The 24,005-nt window shown below is 41.6% G+C and overlaps 3 protein-coding genes and 3 non-coding genes across 10 annotated transcripts in view; all 6 read left to right on the forward strand.

Annotated features, from left to right (window-relative positions):
* The first annotated feature begins 417 nt into the window (after window positions 1-417).
* RPL17 (ribosomal protein L17) lies at window positions 418-6,723 on the forward strand. Its single transcript, XM_089497488.1, has 7 exons — window positions 418-475; window positions 1,464-1,516; window positions 1,611-1,651; window positions 3,735-3,869; window positions 4,630-4,728; window positions 5,763-5,954; window positions 6,636-6,723. The coding sequence occupies exons 2-7, from the start codon at window positions 1,477-1,479 to the stop codon at window positions 6,681-6,683; spliced, it is 555 nt and encodes a 184-aa protein (XP_089353614.1). The 5' UTR covers window positions 418-475; window positions 1,464-1,476; the 3' UTR covers window positions 6,684-6,723.
* LOC149324197 (small nucleolar RNA SNORD58) lies at window positions 3,381-3,448 on the forward strand. Its single transcript, XR_016279543.1, has one exon. It is a non-coding gene; the product is annotated as a small nucleolar RNA SNORD58 (small nucleolar RNA).
* LOC149324198 (small nucleolar RNA SNORD58) lies at window positions 4,493-4,559 on the forward strand. The gene has a single exon (XR_016279541.1). It is a non-coding gene; the product is annotated as a small nucleolar RNA SNORD58 (small nucleolar RNA).
* Window positions 5,393-5,458, forward strand: LOC149324199 (small nucleolar RNA SNORD58). The gene has a single exon (XR_016279542.1). It is a non-coding gene; the product is annotated as a small nucleolar RNA SNORD58 (small nucleolar RNA).
* A 3,550-nt stretch (window positions 6,724-10,273) lies between the features above and the next one.
* On the forward strand, window positions 10,274-18,292 carry LOC149324200 (UPF0729 protein C18orf32 homolog). The gene is made up of 3 exons (XM_089513499.1): window positions 10,274-10,354; window positions 16,647-16,879; window positions 17,792-18,292. The coding sequence occupies exons 2-3, from the start codon at window positions 16,685-16,687 to the stop codon at window positions 17,864-17,866; spliced, it is 270 nt and encodes an 89-aa protein (XP_089369625.1). The 5' UTR covers window positions 10,274-10,354; window positions 16,647-16,684; the 3' UTR covers window positions 17,867-18,292.
* A 1,978-nt stretch (window positions 18,293-20,270) lies between these two features.
* Window positions 20,271-24,005, forward strand: part of DYM (dymeclin) — a 239,798-nt gene continuing 236,063 nt past the window's right edge. For all 5 annotated transcript variants that reach the window (XM_089497500.1, XM_089497528.1, XM_089497508.1 and 2 more), the window contains exon 1: window positions 20,271-20,457. The gene's annotated coding sequence lies outside the window, so the exon portion shown is untranslated. The remainder of the gene's footprint in view (window positions 20,458-24,005) is intronic.

Consider the following 24,005-nt stretch of genomic DNA (forward strand, 5'->3'; position numbering starts at 1 on the left):
ATGCTGGTGCCTCACAAAGGCTGCATCCACAGTGCAGAAATAACCCAATCTGACACCACACATTTTAGCTGCCATGGCTATGGAATCCTGGGATCTGTAGGTTTTGGGACGCACTTAGCCTTCTCTGTCAGAGATCTCTGCTGCCACAACAAACTACAGATCCCACACTTCCATAGGATGGAGCCAGGGCAGTTAAAGCGGTGCCAGACTGCCTTATTTCTGCTGTGCGGATGCAGCCAAAGCTACAAATCCCAGGCAGTTTGAGCCACAGGAAAAGAACCTCGTGCGCGGTCCCTTAGCGCACCTTCCCCGTTTTGTCCTCGGTGATATAATTTTACCCCGACCCCTTACTACAGTGCTTCCAAAATCACGCTAAACTGGGACGTTTTATTTTCTCGCGAGACTAGAAAGCTAGCGACTTCCTGCTGGCGGCTTCCGGTTTTCCTTTTTCTCGGCGGTAGCGGCTCGTCCTGAGGTGAGTGCGAGGGCTCTGCGGCAGGCCTTGGTTAGCATCCGCCGCCGGGGGCTGCCATCCTGCTATGGAGCCCCCGGGGACGGTTCCGTATGAAGAAAGGGGGCTTCGAGCCACTCAATGGCGGCGGTATTTCTGTTTTTTGCGGCGGGGACGGGGAGAACAGGACCTGCGGCCGTAATCGAGGGGGGTCTGGGAACCCGGATGTAGAAGGCCTCGCCATAGGGGTACATGCGGGTATAGAAGGGAGCCAAAGGGGGAACCTCATGGCGTTGCTTTACGTTGGGAGGGATTTTGCAGCAGATTCAACCAAGTGAGTGGCAGCTGGAGTCTCTCCCTCCCTATACTATTTATCGTGTGCCTTTAAGTCAGTGGTTCCCAAACTGTGCCCTTTTAAGAGATTTTGGACTTCAGCTCCCAGAATCCCAGACTATTGGCCAACATGGCTGAGGCTTCTGGGAACTGAAGTCCAAGATCCCTAAAAAGGGCACAGTTTGGGGACTACAGCTTTAAGGCGTTTTTTGACTTGGGGTGAATTGTCGTGGGTTCACCCTAAATAAATTATCTATTAATAATTAATAAATTATTTATTAATTTATTTTTATGGTAAGATTTGTTCAGAGTGGGTTCTGCTACTCTGAACCCTCTTATGTCTCTAGTTCATTGCCTGATTGTTGGTGCTGAGATTGATGTTGTTTTAATGTAGGGTTTTAAATTGTTAAGGGTTTAATTGATGTTTTAAGGGGAGGGTGGGATTGGGGATTGGGGATTGTACGTAAGTTTTAACTTGTAAGCCGCCTCGATTGTCATTGACAGAGGCGGGATATAAATAAAAGTTTTAATTTATTATTATTATTATTAATGGTATTTATAACCCGCCCTTCAGCCCTAACACTAGGATTTCTGAACAACATTTTCTCATAATCATGAGAAGAACACAGCTAACATTGTTACAGCTCTTGAAATATTTATCTTTCTGCGTTGTTTCTAGGTAAGCCTTGAAAATGGTCCGCTACTCGCTTGATCCAGAGAATCCCACAAAGTGTGAGTAGCTTTCTCATTTGCACTCTTGAGAGACTAGTCATGAGCAAACATGTAAGCCCTTTGTTAATGTATTTATTTATCTGTTTTTCCATAGCATGCAAATCAAGGGGTTCCAACCTTCGTGTCCACTTCAAGGTACGTGAAATCCAGCTTTTATTCCCTCACCACAAAAATAATAGGTTTGGAGCAGGACATAACCTTTAATTGGAGTAGTGTATTTAGCAGGGGACAGACAAATCAGTGGAGGGATAAATCTTGTCAGTAACCCCACTGTTACATTACTATTGTGTGTTGGTTTTATTTACTTAATTCATATCCTACCTTTCCCCCACTACAGGATCCAGTTAAAACATTGATTTAAAGCAAGCACATTTAACATATGTTATACATTAAGGATGCAGTGAGCCCTCCACATTTGGTGGGGTTAGGAACACAGGATCCCTGTGAAAGTGGGAAAACAGCAAATAAAAACCCACAATTTTTTAACCTGAAAAAAACACCTCTCCAGCAATCTCTAGGTCTCCAGAGCAGTTCTGTGGTCACGATTTGCCAGAGGTTGACCATAAATTACTCTGGAGCACCTACAAATGCCTAGGGAAATGTTCTCCCTAGGTCATCCAGCATGTCTTTTGGAAGAGGTTGACCTTAGATTCCCAGTAGAGGACCTAGAGATTTCTAGAGAGAACATATTAATAATCTGTGAATAATCAAATGCAAAAATCAGCACCACAAATGTGGAGGGCCAACTGTAGTTTACACACATTCAAGCTTGTTTCTCCCCAACCAATTAAGAGGCTGAAGACTAGCTTAAATAAAAGGTCTTTGCCACAGCAGTGGGACCTCCTTTGGTGATCATTAGTCCTATACCAAGATATAACAACAGCCTGGACCTAAGTCATATAGGGCTTTATAGGTCATTAGCAGCACTTGGAAACATGGCTGGAAATAGGGTAGTAGTCAGTTGAAGCTGTTTCAGCAAGGGAGTTATATGCGCCCTTGAACCAGCTCCAGTCAGCAGTCTAGCTGTAGCATCTTGGAGCTGCTAAAGATCTACCATGGACAAGCCCCAACATCTCTCTCAAAATGAGAGTTGCAAAGAGAGGTAGAGATTGCCCTAATGGTTGTTCAGTATTGACTAACCTCCATGGCTCTTTGTTTAGGAGGAGGGCTGGGAGTTGTCTGATGCATTACTGAAATTCTTAGGCCAGACTAGCATGACTTCAGAGTTGGAAAAGCTGAGATGGATGACTTTCCCTGGCCACTTTATGCCCAAGGTGGCTGAAGTTGCAGTTCTTCTCTCCAAGGGTGCAGGAACTGAACATTGACAGTAGGGGAGTGGGAAGAAGGCAGGATCTAATGGCCAAATATTTTTTTTGTCTTGTCTGACTTACTGTCACAACTAGTGGCTTGATTTAGTCAAGGCCTCCCACCAGTTAGATTTGATGATGGTTAGGAAGAATCTGGAAGAGTATCCTGTTAACTGTGGGATCTGGATGCTTAAATGTGTCTTAGGCTTGTATTATGAATTGATATAGCTTTCCTTTATTTTTTGTTGTGGGAGTACACATTTATTCCCTTTCAGCTTCTTCCAGCTCTTAAGATTTTATGGTTCTGTGTTTCCTGTTCCTTTATATCGTGTACTAAGCCATGTTTTGTTTTGTGTTTGTAAAATAATAAGTATGTTGAGGAGTACTGGAGGGAAAAAACCTAAAAATTAATCACCACAGTGTCACAACAAATACTTAGGTTTGAATGTTTGTATAATTCAGTCCATATAGCTTGTTAAGGGTAATTGTTTAACAATTAGTATGAACTTTTTGGTATCAGTGAGGGAGGAATTCATTGTCAGGGGACTGTTTTGTAACTGCATTGATGACCAACTTAGGACACCTTTGGATTCCTCATGAAAACACCTAAGTGATTCTGAGCGGTTACTTCACACTAGGACAACTAGGCAGTTTCTTGAGGTTTTTTTATATACAGTTGTCTCTCCATTTTCATGGACTTCGGGTCTGTGGTCTTGGTCGTTTGTGGACCGGCAAGTAGGTTTGGTTAAAATGGCATGTGCGCCCGTGGTACACTCAACCATTCAAGTCAATAGGGCCTGAATATTTGAGAATTTCCATTTTAGTGGGGGTCGGGGTCCGGAACTGTATTTCATTTTAGCCTTTGCTTGGGGGGGGAAAACAATTCTGCAATATCCTTTCTCTCCCTTTAGAATACACGTGAGACTGCCCAGGCGATCAAGGGTATGCACATCCGGAAAGCTACCAAATACTTGAAGGATGTGACTCTGAAGAAGCAGTGTGTTCCCTTCCGTCGTTACAATGGTGGGGTTGGCAGGTGTGCCCAGGTATGGATTTGGATTTACTGGATTTGATTGCTGGCTTTTCTCTTGTGGTAAAATGTTAACAGTCACTGCAGTGTGAAGCAAATTTCTCAAAGGGTTTTATTTTTATCCATTCCTGATAAGAATATGAATTGGGAATGAATAACTGTTAACAGATGAACTGAGGAAGCTGATGATTATTGATCATTGGCTGAGATCCTACATCAAGGAAATGGAGTGCCTTTACAGTTACAGTTATGTGATGAATGTGAATTAATGGGTTGCAGGACTACATGTATGTGACTGGAGACAAGAAGTATATCAGTTATTCTGTGCATATGGATAAAGCAACAACAAAGCTTGAGACTAAAGTATTTGGATTACATTATGTACACCCTCCAATATGTGAATCTAATACTAACAAGGCTTAATTTAGCAGCTGAGTTTTTATTTTTGCTGATTGGAATTATGATAATCATTATGTTGGTGATAGTTTGTTCATACTGTACTGGAAACTTTAAGGGAAATAGGAATGTACTGCTTTGCCTACACTGAATCTTTTATTCCTATTTGCTGTAAGGAATGACATGTAAAATATGACTGTATTCCTTTCCATATCTCTCCTTTTCCCATGTGCAAGCTTATGGTTGCTGTGATGACTTTCTTAGGACACCTTTGGATTAACCATGAAAAGAAAGTTTAGCTCTGAGCAGCCTGTAAAATCAATAAGCATATGGGCACTGTTGTCTACAAGACAACTCACACTAAACTCCTTATCTTGCAGGCCAAGCAGTGGGGCTGGACACAGGGGCGCTGGCCCAAAAAGAGTGCAGAGTTCCTCCTGCACATGCTCAAAAATGCTGAGAGCAATGCTGAGCTCAAGGTAAAATGAAATGCATGTTGGCATACTTGAAAAGATTTTATAGTTCACATCTAGTTGCAACACATACCATACTGTTTATGATTACAGTGGACCCTTGTTATACGCTGGGGTTTGGTTCCAAGAACCCCCGTGTATAACAAAATCCGTGTATGCTCAAGTCCCATTAAATATAATGACGTAGGAAAATGGTGTCCCTTATAAAAAATGGAAAATCAAGATAAATTTATACTTTTTTGGAACATTTTCAAACCATGTATGCTTGAATCCGTGTATAAAAAATCCGTGTATAAGAAGGGCCGACTAGTTCTGTGATTCCTGTGAAACACTGGCAAAAAATAATAGGGGTCAGAAAGAATAGTGTTACTTGAGATTATTCTTAGCCAAAATTGCTGGGTGTTGAACTGGGGGCCTTTTGCACACAGGACTTGTTCTGCACTGCCAAGCTATGGGTCTTCCCTGAATTTTTGCTAACATGGGATGTATGGAATAAAAATGAATGTTTCAGTCATGCACTGAAACTGTTGAATAGGCAAGAAATAAAGGCAGACATTTGGCTCATTGAGATGGCTGTTGGGGAGATGAAACAGTATGAAAGCTTGGCTTAATGGAAGAAGAGGGAAAATTGGGTTCTTTGGTAAAATATATAACTTTTAATGGTCTTCAGTGGCAATGATGACTATCTTAGGACACCTTTGGAATAACCATGAAACAAATTCAGATTCTGAGCCACTGTTCAAATTTCTAGTTGAGATTGATTTTTGTGTATTTAAGTGTATTCTTTTTGTGTGTGTGTGTGTGTGTATTTAATATTGTGAATAGTTTTATTCCATTTTAATATTCACTTGCATGTTTTAGCTGCATTCTTGTTTTAAATTATAGACCACCTTGAGTCCCAGATGGTTGAGACAGGATGGTGATGATTTTAATCATCATCATCAGAGGTGCTTATATGATTTATTCTGAACTAGATAAAGCTACAGTACTTTACTGCTGGGATTGTAATGAGAGTTTTTTTAAAAAATGTTTCTCCCTAGGGTCTGGATGTAGATTCTCTGGTAATTGAACACATTCAGGTCAACAAAGCCCCCAAAATGCGCAGGCGAACATACAGGGCTCATGGCCGCATCAATCCCTATATGAGTTCTCCCTGCCACATTGAGATGATTCTGACAGAAAAAGAACAGATTGTCCCTAAGCCAGAAGAGGAAGTTGCTCAGAAGAAGAAGGTATGACACTAGTTGGCAAATCTGCCTAAGGAGTGTGTATTGGGCTGTAAAGGACAAAGCGACATCTTCACATGACTAAAACTTTATTACATTTTTCCCAGAGTATTAAAGAAAAATAAATTTAATGAAGCTATTGGATCCTATGCAAAGTGTGAAAATGTATTTTAATACATACATACAGTGGACCCTTGTTACACGCTGGGTTTGGTTCCAAGATCCCCCGTGAATAACAAAATCCATGGATGCTCAAGTCCCATTAAATATAATGGCATAACAAAATGGTGTCCTTTATAAAAAATGGAAAAATCAAGGTTTGATGTTTGAAATTTATACCTTTTTGAACATTTTCAAACCGTGGATGCTTGAATCCGTGTATAAAAAATCAGTGTATAAGAAGGGCCGACTGTACTTTCTAAAATATAACATAACTTTACTGTGGGGAATGCTAGTGTGATTTGCCCTTGCCCCCTCCCTCACTGAAGCCTACATACTGCTGTTAATCCCACCTAAAATAGACCTATTAAATCAGTTGGATTTGCATACAATTTGACTTACCATTTAGTGATTGATTCAGTGGGTCTATTGTTATGTTGTAAATATGACTGCTCTTTCCATAATCTGTAAATGTATGCTATTTATGGTGAATGGACACTGATGAGTTCTTCATTTCCCCCCCTCCAGATATCGCAAAAGAAACTGAAGAAGCAGAAACTGATGGCTCGGGAATAAATACTCAGTTAACAAATAAAAATACAATTTGAGAACTGCACAGCTTTCCTTTATTTATTTTAAAGAATGAGGTTATGGAATAACCATTCCATTTTCCCATCTGATACTGCCTTTTTGTAGATTTTTAAAAAGGTATTCTAAACATCTACAATAGTCTTTTAAATGCTGCTCAGTCTTTCAGCGGTTAGTGTTTTCTGCTTGTGTTGGCAATACTGCATTTCCACCTGGATCTCCAAGTCATTGTAAATTTCATTGGGTTATAAAACAGTTTGTCTGATTTTTGAGTGTGGATGTATAATAAGGATGTGGTCCAGTCAAATGTTGTCAGTTGACCACCTGTTGTGGCAGCTGACTTGATTGGTCAAATACTGACAAATGATCTTTTAAGTCAGGAATGCTACAATGGTTTTCCAGCTGTAATAGAAAGGTTTCTTGTCCTTAGTATGTGCAGTATGAGAGCAAGGCCTTGTCCCATGTGAAGGATGGAGATTAGAAAGTTCTATAAGTGGCAAACCATAAATTGCTGTTGAATCCAAAATCATGCCTTGGTGTTCTTGTTAGTGGACAAAATATGGTTTCAATAAATGGTAGTTCACCACATTCAGATATAATGGCAAATTAGCTGTGCAGGAGAAGAGGAAGACGGAATGGATAAGCTTGAGGCTTACACCTGCTTGACATTATTATTATTATTATTATGCTTTATTTATATGGCGCTGTAGGTTTACACAGCGCTGTACACACATCAGTAACATAGATAAAAAATAAACCTTGCCCATGGCATACATTCTACAAAATAATAGCATAATACATATAAAATAATAAATAATAATACAGGAAAGGTTTCAATAAAATAAGGCAACAAATTAAAAACATCAAATGGCAATCATGCAATTCCTGGGCACACTTCCCTGAACAGGATTGATTGAAATTGATTGATTGAAATTTTATTTATATACCGCCGTTCCTATGATCACGGCGGTTTACAAACAGAATAAGATACAATAGGATGGTCTTCAACTCGGTTTTGAAACTGGTCAAAGAAGTGATGAGGCGTGCTGCTCTTGGAGGAAGGAGGTTCCAGGAATGAGGGGCAGCAAGTGAAAAGGGTTTTCATAAAAAGGTTATGCCAGATCGGATTGGTCAGTTAGCCATCTTTTGTTGCAAATGAAATGGTAAACCTTGAAATAATAAAACTCGAGTTGTATGTACACTTACCTGGGACTAAATCCAAGCAGTCTCACTGGAACTTTGAAGCAGTTTGGTACATCACTCTATTAGCTAAAATTAGTTACATGTCAAGGTTTATCACAGAGCAGGACACAAGTGTATATAACTTCAATTTCATAGGGTTTTCTGGGTGATTTTGCCACTTCCTCTGAAAGAAATATATTATTATTATCAAACTCTTTCTAAAGCACTGTAATTATACACTATTCATTGGCAGTTTCCCATCCAAGTAGCAGTAGTGTTACAATCTCACAGTGATGAGAAGGAAAGCTAAGATTCAGGAATAATGATTTATGCAACAGTGTAGTTTTAAGGATCACATTTGATCTTTTTTGGAGAAAAGGTGGGGTACAAGTGTGTAGAACTTAGATCAATGGGTCCAAAACGCTGCAGAAACAATCCAGTTTGAGATTTTAACTGCTCTGGCTCAGTGCTAGGGAATTCTGGGAACCATAGTTTTGTGAGACATTTAGCCTTCTCTGTTACCACAATGAACTACAATTCCCAAGATTCCCAAGCACTGAGCCAGGGCAGTTAAAATGGTCTCAAACTGGATTATTTCTGTAGTGATTTTTGGACTATGGTTACACTCTGTGAATGTGATTTCTGATGACAAGCTATAGATTACTCGATGCATAATATTGGAAGGGGCCACAGAGCTATATAGCTAGCACTGACTGGGAATGATGGGAGTCAGAGTTGAATAGGTGGAGGGTATCAGGCTGGGGATGGTACCAGGATGGTATGTGGGCCTGCAACTTCGTTTTCATGCACAAAGGATTTGTAATTTGAATGGACATCCTCATATACCAATGGCATATATATGTCTGCCTGGTTTCCACTCCACCAAATGCATTTGAGGAAGCAGATTGAAGTCTACCAAAGTTCATGCTGCCAAATTCTTTCTTTCAGTTAGTCTCAAAGGTGCTACAAGATCACTCTACTTTGTTAGCTGCCTTTGAGGTGGTTCTGACCCATGGTGACCCTGTGGATGAGACATCTCCAAGAATCCCTGTCCTCCGTTGCTTTGCCCAGATCCTGCAAGCCCTTGCCCATAAACCCCCTGACTGAGTCTATCCATCTGGTTTGTGGTCTTTCTCTCTCTTCTACCCTCTACCTTTCCTAGTATTGCTTTTCTAGTGATCCATGCCTTCTCATTAGGTGGCCAAAGTATGCGAATCTCAACTTGATCATCTTTGCTTCCAATGAGAGCCTTCGTCTGATCTGTTCCAAGAACCCATCTATTTGTCTTCTTGGCTGTCCATGGGATCCTAAGTACTCTTCTCCAACACATTTCAAATAAGTTCTCTTTCTGTCCGCTTCCTTTACTATCAGCTCTTGTATCTGTATGTTGTAATTGGGAATGCAATGGTCTGGACGATTTTGACTTTAGTGCTCAGTTGTATGTCTTTGCTCTTCAGTAGCTTTTCCGGTTCTTTCATAGCTGCTCTTCCCATTCCTAATATTCTTCTAATTTCTTGAATGTAGTCTCCATTCTTGTCAATCTTTGATCCTAGAGATGGGAATTCTTTAACTATTTCACTTTCCTTGTTGTCTAGTTTGAATTTGTGTATTTCTTCTGTGGTCATTATTTTTGTTTTCTGTATGTTCAGCATCAGACCTGCCTTTGCACTTTCATCTTTGACCTTCCTTATGAACTGTTCCAATTCCTGAACGTCTTCTGCTAATATGGTATCGTCTGCATATCTTAGCTTGTTAATATTGCTTCCTCCTATCTTCACTCCTCCTTTTTCTGACTCTAATTCTGCTTTTCTTATGATGTATATAAGTTAAACAAGCAGGGAGATAGGACGCAGCCTTCAGTGTCCAGCTCTCACATCCAACTGGGAACACAATGGCCTGGATGGCTCTAACTTGGGTGCTCAGTTGTATGTCTTTGCTATTCAGCATCCTTTCCCAGTTCCTTTGTAGCTGCTCTTCCCATTCCTAGTCTTCTTACTTCTTACACCATCTTCTGCAAATAGAGAAGAGGGCGAGGGGATGCAGGGGATGCTTTGTAGCCCAGGAGGGGTAGACGGGGAGGCAAAACCTGGCCAGGCTGGGCTGCTGTTTCTGACTCTGATTCCCATTAGCCACAAACAGCAGAGGCTAATGGGCAAAGGGTTATTTGGAAGGCACTGGGCTTTAAAAAAACACATTGCAGTGGACTTTGGACACAGGGAGCCCAGGGCTCAAATCCCTGCTCAGCCACAGAAAGCAGAGCCAGGCTGCCAGTCATCAGGGCTCCTCCAAGCAGAGAGAGAGAGAGAGAGAGCGAGAGCAAGGAGGGAGGAGGAAGAGAGTGGAACCGCCCCTCCTGTGACGTCACGCCGCCTCTTGTGACGTCAAGGCTGCCCTCCCCGGAAGCGAAGGCTGCTGCTGCTCCTCCTCCAGACAGGATTCAGTTGGTGGTTAGAGACTCAGAGGGACGGTCGCAGCAGGTGAGTGACTTGGCCCAGAGGGAGAGTGGCTGATGTGGTGGGGGATAGGGAGGGCGGTCTGTGGATGATGGGGTGAAGGGATGGTGGGGAGGGAGGTTGTGGTGGGATGATGGGTGGGTGATAAGAGGATGATAGGGAGGGTAGTAGCTGGGTGAAGGGGGTAATGGGGCGATAGGGGATGTGGGTGAGAGGGATGATGAGGGGGGATAGGAGAGGATGGGAAGTGGGAGGATGATGGGGTGACAGGAGGCGGAGCAGAGAGGATGATGGAGGGGATGATGTTTCTCCTTGGCAAGTTCCTTCAGAGAGGGAAGAGAGAGTTAAGAGGTGACACGACAGCCCTGTTTAAATGCTTGAAGGGGTGTCATAGTGAGGATGGCGCAAGCTCGATTTCTTTGGGAGGTTGGTGGGGGATGATGGGCAGGGCGATGGGAAACCAAAGGGCTGGGGGTTGTTAGCCTTCCCATTTTCTAGCCTCCTCCTCCCTGGTTAATTCTCATTTTGTCTCTCCAGAAGACAAAGTTGCAAACACATTTTTCATTAGAATGCACATTTTAAAATAGATTCTGTTTCTGAATGAAGCCGGTTTCCCTGAATCGCATTCCTAAAAGCCCCAAACAAGGCTATATCCTTATATCCTGGGGATTTAAATAACTCCCATTTTGGGGGGGGGGGGGGATTACTCAAGTCTTTAAAAAGAAGGGGGAACATACAAGAAAGCCAAACCAAGTGAGCTTGGATTTCTTTGGCAGTCCATTCCTGTGAAACTATATCAAAGTCTTTTTCAGAAGCCAGACTTAAAAATGTTTGTCATATTTGTTTGTATGTGTTTATTAAGCAAAACACTAGGGCTTATAAATGGATGATTATTATGTACATATGATTCAGTAATTAAGGTTTCAGTCCTATGGTATACCATATATTTTGAATGAGGCTTAAAATACTATTCTACATGAGTTAGGATTACTATTTTATTACCTTTTTTGGAAGTAAGTTTGAAGGGAACAAATGCAGGGAAGAATGTAAAAAGGAATTTGAGTTTGGTTGCTTTTTGAGGGGGATCTAGCTGCTTGTTTTTACCCTTTTTTGGAGTGTAGTGCGAGGCTTCTGCCCCTTATTCCACCATTTTTCCTGCTAGATATGAGGTTCTGCCTAAACAACTGCTGCCAAGATATGCGAAAAGTTCCACAAATCTCATTGCTACCACCAAAATGCATCTGAGGAAGTAGACTTTAGTCTACAAAAGCTCATGCTGCCAACTTCTTTCTTTCAGTTAGTCTCAGAGGTGCAACAAGATCTCTCTATGTACTGATTCTACAGACTAGCATGACTATGTCTTTGAATTCTGCTTCCATCAAAAGTGAGGGATTTCCCTTATCCCTACCTCTGCCACCAATATAAGGGCCTGACCACTGTTGCCACCATTGTGGGGACCTACTAGACGCCCTCAAGGTTGCTGTGTGAAGTATTATGCAACTTCTCTCCCCACTGGACACCAGATCTCTTTATCCTCTGCTGCCACAACAGACACTGCTAGAACCCAGTCTGTATGTGCAGAGTCATTCATAAAAGAATGGTGTGAAACCGAGTAAGAACAGCTCTATACTGTACCATTTTTTCTGATGTGTGTGTATGTATGTATATCCTGGCTCAGCCATGTAACTCATGGTATGACCTTAGGTGAGTCACACTCTCTCAGCCTCAGGGGATGGCAATGGCAAACCCCCACTGAAGAAACTTGCCAAGAAGCCCCTGTAATAGGTTCACCTTAGGGTCGCCATAAATCAAAAAAGACTTGAAGGCACACAACCACCACGACCAGCACACACACACACACACACACACACTCAACCCTTCTTATCCACTCATTTTTTATCCATGGAATCAAGCATCCACGGCTTGAAAATATTTAAAAAACAGTATAAATTCCAAATACCATTTTGCTATGCCATTGTATTTAATGGACTTGAGCATCCATGAATTTTGTTATCCATGGGGCGGTCCCAGAACCAAACCCCAGTGGATAACAAGGACCCACTGTGTGTGTGTGTATGTATGTATGTATACACACACACACACAGTTGGCCCTCCACATTTACAGCTTTCACCTTATTGGATTTGATTATTTGCGGCTTTGATTAATATGTTCTCTGTAGGAATCTCTAGTCTAGGTCCCCCAGTGAAGCTCTTCCAAAGGTTGATCATAGACTTGTGCTGGAGAACTTAGAAGTTCCTAGAGAAAACAAGTCTCTAGGCATTTGTAGGTCCTCCAGCAGGATTCTGTGATCAATGTCTGGCAGATGTTGACCATCGAATTGCATTGGAGGACCTGAAGATGTTCAGAGAAGTGTTCTCTCAGGTTAAAAGAATAGTGGGGTTTTTTTAATTTGCGGTTTTTCCACATTCACAGGGGTACTTCTGTATATACATAAAATATTCATGGAGGCCAAAAGCTTATAAATGCAAAAGTAATACATTATTAATAAAAGTTTAACATAAATAGTACAGATTAACAAGGCTGATTCTCTCTTATTCAAGATGCTTGGGACCAGAAGTGGTTTTTTTTGGGGGTGGTGGTGGTATTGGGGTGGGTGAGTGGTATTTTGAAATCACTGCATTTGCCTGTAGGTACATAATGAGACGTCTTGGAGATGGGTCTAAAAACACAATACATTTATGCTTCATATACACCTTATATACATAAACTGAAGGTAGTTTTATACAATATTTTAAATAATTTTGTGTTCACTGAACCATCAGAAAGCAAAGGTGCCACTATCTCAACTACTCATAAAAATGTTTTGATTTTTGGAATATTTTGGATTTTGGAATTTCAGATAAGGGAGCCTCAACCCATAATTCAAAACATTTGAAACACATCTCTCACTCATACTCTTCTTCTAGCTAACTCAGACTCTTAAACTTCACTGATAATTGCTAAACCTGACAGAAACTCTCTTAACCCAGATCCCCACTCATTCACCCGCTTCACATACCCCTACATTGCCCACAATCAGGTTATCAGGTGAGATTGTGGCAGCCAGCAGACATTCTATCCATCACCCCTCACTCTCAACTTTTCATTCATTTGCCTTCTCCTGACAGTTGCTTACCTCTATTACACAGTACATGTGTGTGTGTGTTGTGTGGCATCAAGTAATTTCTGACCTATGGTGACTCTAAGGTGAACCTGTCAGGTGGTGTTCTTGGCAAGACTGGTTCAGAGGAGGTTTGCCTTGCTTTCCTCTGAGGCTGAGAGCATGTGATTTGCCCAAGTGGGTATCATGGCTGAGCTGGGAATCAAACCCTCAGCTCCTGAGTCGTAGCCCAACACTCAAACCACTAAGCCATGTTGGCTCTCAATACATAACCATACTATGTAAAACATAAAACAACATCTTCCACCAAAAGTCCATGACATCACAAGTACACCAGTAATCTGTAATGGGCACTCGAGGAACCAGCCATTAATGCATGGATAGAAGCATAATTTCCAAGACAAGGGGAGTAATAATAATAAATATTGTAAAAATTTAATTTTGTTTTTGTATGCTTTTAATTGTGCTTTTTAAAAAAATACTGCAAGCCACCCTGAGTTCCAGTCTTGGGAAAAGGGTAGGATAATAATAATAATAATAATAATAATAATAATAATAATAATCCCTGTATATTCTGCGCCAGTCAAGCCTCATCTGGAGTAATGTATTCAGTTCCAGGTGCCTTATTTTAAGAAGGATATAAACAAGCTGGAGCAGGTTTAGAGAAGGGCAACAAGGATGATAAGATATGGAGACCAAACCATAACAGGAAAGGCTGAAGGAGCTGGGCATGTTCAGCTGGGTGAAAAGAAAACTGAGAGGTGACATGATCAGACTCTAAATACCTCAAGGGCTGCCACAGAGAGAAGAGGCAGGCCTGTTTTCTGCTGCCCCAGATGGTGAACCAGGTCTGATGGTTTTAAGTTACTGGACATTTCAATGGAACATAAAAAGGAAATGTTTGACAGTGACAGTGGTTTGACAATGGAACCAGTTGCTTAGAGAGTTGGTGGGGTCTCTCTTTGTTCGTTTTCAAAAAGAGGCTGGTTAGCTAATTGCTGCGGATGCTTGAGCTGGAGATCCTGCCTTGAGCAGAGGGCTGGACTCTCTGGACCATGAGCCCCCTTCCAACTCTATGATTCTATCATAAACAATTTTTTATGCAATTATTTATTATTGGGATTGGGGTGACTTCTACTGCTTCCATTTATCATCCACAAACACTTTTTTAGGTTACTCCTAATTCAGTGTGTCACACAGAGTTTGACACTAATATTCTCTGAAATTTCAGTGAGAAGAAATTTCCCTCGGGGAAAGCTCTCACTGTTGATGGCAACAGTGAGATTAGTGGAAACCCTCACATTTGGTGGCAGTGGTTAGAATAAGTGGAAGTCTTCACCTTTGGTGGCAACAGAGAGATAAGTAGAACATCTCTCACCCTGTGAGTCTGTGATGTAGGGTGGGATATAAATATTTTATTATTTAAAGTACTGAATAGTTCTTTTCAAATAATTATATTTATGGGTTTGTATACTTGTCTGTTCATTTTTATGTAATGACATACATGCTTTGTTTTCCTACCTTTTCCCTACTCTTCTATTCTGCCTGCTAACAAAAACGAATTGTCAGGAAGAGAGAATGCAGTGCTTGCAGATTCGCCGTGCCCTGCCACATCATGCTTATCATACAATCATAGAGTTGAAAGAGACCGCAAGGGCCATCCAGTCCAATCCCCTGCCATGCAGGAAATCCAATCAAAGCATCCCCAACAGATGGCCATCCAGCCTCTGCTTAAAGACCTCCAATGAAGGAGACTCCACTACACTCCGAGGAAGGAGTGTGTTCCACTGTCGAACAGCCCTTACTGTCAGGAAGTTCCTCCTAATGTTGAGGTGGAATCTCTTTTCCTGTAGCTTGCATCCATTGTTCTGGGTCCTGTTCTCTGGAGCAGCAGAATACAAGTTTGCTCCCTCTTCAATATGACATCCTTTCAAATATTTAAACATTTATCCTATGGTTGTTTGCTTGGGATCATGTCCCATTGAGTTCAATGGGGTTTATTCCCACTTTCATGTGTGCAGAATTAGCATTTTGTTGTTAAATGCCCTTTAGTCGATCTCGACCCATAGCGACTCTGTGGATGAGACATCTCCATGACTCCCTGTCTTCCACTGCTTTGCCTAGTTTCTGCAAACTCATATCCATGACCTCTTTAACAAAGTCCATCCATCTAGCATGCAGCCTTCCTCTTTCTACATCCCTCCACTTTTGCTAGCATTATGTTTTTTCCCCCCAGTGAGTCGTGCCTTCTCATGATATGGCCAAATTATGACAGCCTCAGTTTAGTCATCTTGGCCTCCAGGGAGATTTCTGCCTTGATCTGCTCTAGGACCCTTTTGTTTGTCTTTTTAGTTGTCCACAGCATCCTCAGCACTCTTCTCCAGAACAACATCTCTATTGAATTGATTTTCCTCCTATCGTCTTTCTTAACTGTCCAGCTGTCACATCCATACATGGCAATAGGAAAAACAGTGGTTTGTACGATATGGACTTTTGTGTTCAGTTGTGTATCTTTGCATTTTAGAATCTTTTCTAGTTCTTTCAGAGCTGCCGTCCCCATTCTTAATGATTACTGCTTTGTTAATTTTTAAAATCTTCTAGAATCTTTTCTAGTCACTCTCCCCATTTTTGCCTTATTAATTTTTTTAATTTAGAGCATTTTTGTACCCTGTCCTTCAGCTAAAAAGGCTCCCAGAGGGCTTACAGATTGTTAAATTGGACAGTCCCCTGCCCTCAGAATTAACAATCTAAAATGGCAGGGCACAGAATGAAAAAGGGATTGAGAAAAGATGCTGGTTGCTTCCCCCCCCCCCCCCCAATCTCAGGGACCACAACAAAGGGTACTGAAGTGGGGGGGGGCTCTTGACAGTGGTACACACTCTCAGGGTATGGCAGAGTTTCCTTTTTGGAGGTTTTTAAACAGAGGCTCGATTTTCCTCTGTCAAGAGTGGCTTCATTGGGTGTTCTTGCATGGCAGGGGATTGGACTGGATGGTCCTGGAGGTCACTTCTAATTCTAGAATTCCATGATTCTCACCAACCACTAAGGAATAATGGAGCTGGGCCTGGCTGGCTGCTCCTCTGACCCTCTGAGGCCAGAGCAATGGCAGTGGGAACATGGAGCCTTAAGATCCTCGTGGACTGTGGAGACCACTGGATGTGTTCAGGATTTACTGATTGTGTTTTTATGTTTAGCGTTGCAGCAGACTCTTGCCACAGAGCCTGAAGGAGCCATGGTGTGCATTCCCTGCATAGTTATTCCAGTTCTCCTGTGGGTCTATAAGAGGTTCCTTGAACCATATCTCTACCCCATCATCTCACCATTCATCAAGCGCTTTTGGTCCAAGAAAGCAGTGCAAGGAGTACCAAAGGAAGACCTAAAGACAACCATGTATGAGTCCTCCATGGATGAGTCTGGAATGTGTGAAGTAAGCATTTGCTAAACAAGATATTGGGGGGGGGGGGGGGGATTTTTATCTTTAAAATGAAGCATGAGCTAATCATATTGCTTTGGTAAACAAAGACTTTTCTGGAATGCTAAATGGTGCCATTTTAGTACCACATTCACTTGTTCGTGGGGCTGCTATTGCTTCTGCTCTGTTTCACATTAGCCGTGCATTCCAGGAAATAATTTTCTTTACTTCCATAATCCCCCCCCCCCCCTCCCAGCGGTGCTTCTTTAATCTTGTGTACACCTTTGCCTATACTTTGAACGTGATGTAATGTGCCTTTGAGTAAACATCTAATTTTTTTCTCTATCTGGTCCATTAGATAACCTTTGTTGGAAATAGAATATAGGAGAGGATAAATTTGGAGGTTCTTGCTACCTTAAGAAGGAGGAAAGTGAGAGGCTTTTGCTTTCATTCTGTAGGTGTAATAGTAGCATTTGTGGCATTTTTAGCTGGTTCTGTTAAGGCTTTTGTAAGTTACAGCCAGAGCCAGTGTGTCGTAGTAATTTGAACACTGGAATGTGACTGGAGAATAGGGTTTTGATTCCCGCTCTGCCATGGAAGCCCACTGGGTGACCTTGGATAAGTCACACTCTCTCAGCCTCAGAGGAAAGCAAAGACAACCCCCCTCTGAACAAATCTTGTCAAGAAAACCCCAGGATAGATTCACTTTAGTGTCATCATAAGTTGGAAATGACTTGAATGCACACAGCAAGAAGTTAAGAGGTGGTACCTCAAAGTGTCCCTGGGCCTGTGCAGTTTGACACACTAAGCTAAATGTAGCCCATCATGTAGCCTTTTGAATTCATGGCTACATCTTGCTTTCTTCCTAATGAAAGCATTAATCTGAATGTACATACAGTATAATGTTGTTTTCTCTCTCTGTTTCAGATTGAAAGCAATAACATCGCAAATGGATTTGCTGGAAGCGGCCCTGCAGAGGTGCCTGACAAAAAGACTGATTAAAATAAACTTGTGCTATGTAATTGTGACTGCTATAAGCAATGAACTAACTATCCTATTCCTACTTGGAAATGTTATTGCACTTTTTATCAGAATGTACATATATACCCCTAGGGAGACATTAAGTGATTCTCTCTATAGCTAAATAAAGAGTTTAATATATTGTTGTTCTCTTCTTGACATCCTTGGCATCAGAACTTTTCCGAGTGCCATACAGCTGATAATGTTAGAGATTTTAGCAGTAGGTTTAATTAACACTGTTATTGTCAAACCTGCAACTTGTTCCTAATTTTTGCCTGGAATTCTGTTTTGACAACTGCTCACTCTTACACACTTTTCTCAACAAAGCTGACATTCTTATGTGCTGTAGTTGCAAAGAGCAGCCATGTAAATACTAAGATGCTAATAATAAATACTGGTGGTGGTTTACTCATTGTTTTTATATTTTCCCCTGAAAAACTGCTGAGCAGTTATTTTATGGTTAAGAGGTTATCCCGTGATGTTATTAAGCAAAGGTAGTGTGAATAAATACTGAGGACGTATTGATATTATAGGAAGAGGAAAGCAGGCCTTTTTTACTCTGATTGCAAGGTATTGGCTCCTGTCAGGGACTCTTTCCTTCTAAACCTGGGGGGGGAGGGGGGAGTAAAAATAAATTACTTCTTGTGTGCAAACTATTACAGTCATCCCTCCATATTTGCAGCTTTGATATTTGCAGATTTGATTGTTCACGGATTTCATTAATATGTTCTCTCTAGTAATCTCTAGGTCCTCCAGTGCAACTCTGTGGTCAACTTTAACTAAAAGTTGCACTGAAAGCCCATTTGTAGCTACCCCAGTGCCATTCTATGGTCAGTGTATGTTGGACATTGACCACAGAGTTGCACTGGAGGACCTAGAGATTCCTAGAGAGGTGTCCTCTCAGGTAAAAACAGTGTTTTTGTTATTTGCGGTTTCTCCATGTTCATGGGGGTCTTGTTCCCCTAACCCTAGCAAATATGGAGGGACAACTGTACATCTTTCTTGGCAATGCTAATACAGGGTGATTAAAAAAGAATGCTGCAAAACCGAATAAGAACAGTTTTATTTTTGTGCCATTCTTTTTGAATCACAAATTCTTTTTTTAAGTGAGCCCTCCTTATTCACGGATATTTTATTCAAGCATCCATGGCTTGAAAATATATTTTTTAAAAAAGAGGATAAATTCCAAATAGCAAATATGGATTTTCCATTTTGTATAAGGAATGCTATTTTGCTCTGCTGTTATATTTAATGGGACTTGAGCATCATCAGTGGATTTTGTTATCCACAGGGGATCCTGGAACCAAACCCCAGAGTATAACAAGAACCCACAGAAATATACATAAATATAAATTAAAAGTAATAGACAATTTCTCATTCATTTACTTTTGTTCCTTTCTTTAGACATTTGCTTCTTTTTCTTCAATTCTTGGGTATAATTACCAACATAATGAGTTTGAATTATCTGCTTACAGAAGCTAGCTTTGTTCATCCAACAGTTCTATGTGCCTTAATTTCTCTGTATTTTCCCTTTCACTACTTTTCCACGTAAAACAAATAAACATCTTTCCCCCCTTTTGTTTCTGTCTCTACAATACTTTTACATTTCTCCTTTTCTGTTTGATTTCCCTCATTAGTTATTCATATTTTCATTTTTCATTTCTATTGTTGTTCACTATTGCTTATCCTCTTTTAAATATCATGTTTCAAACCATTCCCCCCCATTTCTGTGTTAGATATTCTATAGCTTTTTCCCAGTCATCTAAACATTTGTTAGATCTTTCATTTTGTATACTTCCCGTTAGTTTATCAATTTCTAGAAATGGTTTTTAGCCTGGTTTTAGAACAGAGTCTTGTGAATATATGAATAATAATTATATTTATTATATTTATATAATATATAGAAATATATTATTGTTTTATATATTATATTATATTTTTATATAATATTTATTATAATATTATTATAAAATTATATTTATTATATTTATATATAAAATATAAATATATTATTATTATATTTATGTAATAATAATAATTTATTACAATATTATTATATTTATTATATTTATAATATATAACTACTGTATATTATTGTTATTATATTTTAATAATAATTATTATTTGGCGTCTGGTCAAACGGAGAAGACTACATTTCCCAGCATGCTCTCCGGCGAGAGAGAGAGAGAGAGAGAGAGACGGATGACGGGGAAAGGAGCTTGGGCACGTGATCCCATCGCTCTGCGCCCCTCCCACTCGGAGAGAGGCCGCAGTTAATACGGTTAGGGGCCGGGCCGGGCGGGGAGAAGACGTAGCGACGACGTGGAAAAATAAAGCGTCTGAGGGGGTTGAGAGAGAGCGCATGCGCGAGGAGTGGAGGGAGGGGGAAGAACTCAGAGGTGAGACTGAGGCTGGGGGGGCGCCTCCGTACTGACGTACCTACGCGCGCGCGCGCGCCATCCATCCATCCTGGCCGGGAGCGCGCCTGGCTAGTCTTGAGTCAGTGTGGCGAGTGCGCGCGGGAGAGGCGCGTGTGTGCCCCGCTTCCCCCTTCCCCCGGGAGGCAGAACCCGGTGAGTTAATGCCCCCTATGTTTCTCCCCCCCCGCTCTCTTTGCAAAGGAGCATCTTCCCCTCCTGTGTGGCTTTGCAGGTGGAGCAGGGAAGGTAGGAGGAGGCGGCTTGGTCAGGGACAAGAGGCTGGGTTTGGGGCTTCTGGGCGGGGGGGGAGGAAGAGTGCTGTCCTGTTGTTGTTGTTGTTGTTGTCTGACTTGTGGTGAGCCCTTTCATGGGGTTTTCTTGGCAGGTTTCTCCAGAGGGGGCTTGCCATGGCCATCCCCATGACCAAACCAGGATTCGAACCCTGCCCTCCCAGTGCCTTAGCTCAAACCACTATGCCACACTGTCTCCAAGGAGAACCTATTAAGGGGTTTTCTTGCCAGGTTTCTCCAGAGGGGGGGGGGTTGCCATGGCCATCCTCTGAGGCTGAGAGAGTGTGACTTCTTGCCCAAGGTCACCCAGTGGTTTTTTTAGCTCAAGTGGGGAATTGAACCCTGATCTGCAGAGTTGTAGCCCAATGCTCAAACCACTACACCACACTTGCTCTTTAGGCACACTTGAGGTCTTCCTCTAGTAACTCTAGTTTAGGGACTAGTTGCCTAGTTTGTTGTTGTTGTTGTTGTTGTGTGCCTTCAAGTCATTTCCGACTTATGGTAACCATAAGGCGACCCTATCATGGGTGGGTTTTTTTGGACAAGTTTCCTTCTGAAGCTGAGAGAGTGAGACTTGCCCAAGGACACCCGCTGGATTTCCACTGCTGAGCAAGTATCCAAACTCTGGTCTCCTAGTCCAAGGCTTCAACCATGGCTCCATGCTGGCTCTCAGTGATGTTGGTTTCCATCATTGCTGTAGTTTAAGATTGTAATTTTCATTATCGTAAACCTCCCTCAGCAATACAAATAATTCAGAAAAGCAGGGGAATACGTCTTTAGAATGAATCTGTAGGGCAGAAATAACACAGTTTGACACCACTTTAACTGCCATGGTCCCAACCTCCAGAATTTTAGGATTTGTAGATTTGTGACGTAGCGACACTCTTTGACAGAGAAGGCTAAAGAACTTGTAAAACTAGAAATCCAAAGGTTGCATAGGATGGAGCTGCAACACTTACATGGTATCACTTACATGCCTCATTTCGACAGTGCAGGCGCGCTTGATTTCGTCTTCTAGTTACCTCTAGGGACTAGTGACTTGGTGGTGGTTGTGTGCGCGCCTTCAAGCCATTTCTGATTTATGGTAATCTTAAAGCTACCATGGGGTTTTCTTTCCAGTTTTCTTCAGAGGGGGTTTGCCATTGCCATCCTCTGAGGCTGAGAGAGTGTGACTTGCCCAGGGTCACCCAGCTGGTTTCATGGTACAGCGTGAATGATATTTCCACACATGTTGGTCCTCGGAGTCCTTGGCAGGTTTACTCAGGAGTAAACCGACCTCCCAGTTTAATTTAGCCTTTCTTTCCAGGTAGGAGTACAGAGGTTCTCCGCTGACATTCCTCAACTGGATGAATGTACTATGTACCCGAGGAAGTAGATTTCAGTCTTCGAAAGCTCATGCTGCCAACATATTTCTTTCAGTTAGTCTCAAAGGTGCTACAAGATCTCTACTTACTGATTCTACAGACTATATCTTTGGATGAAAACTATTAAGGATGGTTTCGTACTTGTTGTTTGTGCTTCCTCCTTATAAACAGGCTTTGAGGAGAAGGATAGTTCTTCTTCATTTATATAGCGCTGTAGATTTGCACAGCGCTGTACATAAAACAGTAAATATAAAAGAGTAAACCTGCCTATGGCATACAATCTAAGAAATAATAGGATAATACATATAAAATACATAGCAATACAGGAAATGGTTCAATAAAACAGGCAACAAAAAAGAACATCAAATAGCAAGTGACAATCACGCAATGCCTGGGAACGCTCCTCTGAACAGGATGGTCTTCAACTTCTTACAAGCATCCTGGTTGTGAACTTGACACAATCACTTTGTGAACAGGTAACTAGCCAATGCAGTATAGTGGCTTGAGCATTGGACTGTAGGGAGCATTGGTGTATGACTCTGGAGACTAGGGTTCGAATCCCTGCTCAGCCATGGAAACACACTTGGTGACCTTAGGCAAAATCACACTCTGTCAGCCTCAGAAGGAGGCAAAATCAAATCTCCATCTGAACAAATGTTGCCTGTGATAATTGCCTCAGGGTCAACGTAATGACATGAAGACATACAACAACAAGAACTAGTACTTGGAGGTAACTAGAGGAAGACCCTATTGCAGTTTTTTGTCATTGTGTGCCTCAAGTCATTTCCAACTTGTGGCGAGGGCCTTTAGGTGAACCTATCGTGGGGTTTTCTTGGCAATATTTATTCAGAGGGTGTTTGCGCTTGCCTTTTTGTGAGGCTGAGATAGTGTGACTTGCCCAAGGTCACCCACTGGATTTCCATGGCTGAGCAGGGATACAAATGCTGGTCTCCAGAGTCCTTGTCCACTACTTAAACCACTTCACCCTGGTAGCTCTGCATTACAAGTAGATAGACTCAATGAGGGAAGCCACAGCCTTAGTTCTGCAATATCTGAGCAGGGCTGTCGATTACAGGATAACTTGAAAGTCTGTCATTCACGGAGTCATCATAAGTTGAAGTCGCTGGCAGCTAACAACACCAAACTAGGGTCACTAGACAAGTAAATGATATGCCTCCTCCTTCTCACTTTTGTAATAGTTCATATGGAAGAAATCTCGAATGACAGTCTGGAACAGCAGTGAGCAGTTGGGGCCCTTCAGATATTGGACTGCATCAGTTCTATTCAGCACATTTGGTTCTGGGGAATTCTAGTCAACACCTTCAGTTAAAATCATTGCGGAAACAAGGTCAACAAGGATTTTTGTCTTTTTGTTACCTCACCTACTTAGCACACCCTTTTAGATTAGGCCAAAGGATCTAAAAGAAAAAAGAGAGCTATTTTAATTGCAGACACATTTCTGAGGGAACTGTTTGAGATCTACATTCCTTTAAGGAATGTGAATTTAATGATACCACTGATTTGTTGGATGGTGAACTGGAAGTCGTAGTAGGATGGCCAGTGTAAAGATAAGTGGCATTCTGATTGGATGCATGGCTTCATACATACCGCAAAAATAATCCAGTCTGACACTGCGATAACTGCCATGGCTCAATGCTATGGAATTCTGGGAACTCTAGTTCATTGTGGCACCAGAGCTCTCTGACAGAGATGGCTAAATATTTCACAAAACTACAATTCCCAGTATTCTGTAGCATTGAGCCATGGCAGTTATTGCAGTGTCAGACTGGATTATTTATTTCTGCAGTGCGGATGCAACCTTAGTCAGTGCACCTATGATGGGATTCCTAGGTTTGCAAACACAAGTTTCTTTGCAGAGCCATTAAGTGGAAGTTTGTCTATCTGGATAGATACAGAAACATATCTGTATAATGGGTCTCAAAACAGAATATTGCTGTCACTGCTTTTGTGATCATCTTATTGATTTGTGGTAATTTCTCTTGAGAATCTTACTTGCAAATTGAGCCCCTTTCAAGAGGAAACAGTT

Source organism: Sceloporus occidentalis, unplaced genomic scaffold, assembly GCF_023333645.1.
Source record: "Sceloporus occidentalis isolate IW3139 unplaced genomic scaffold, rSceOcc1.0.p SCAF_1, whole genome shotgun sequence".
Classification (NCBI taxonomy): domain Eukaryota; kingdom Metazoa; phylum Chordata; class Lepidosauria; order Squamata; family Phrynosomatidae; genus Sceloporus; species Sceloporus occidentalis.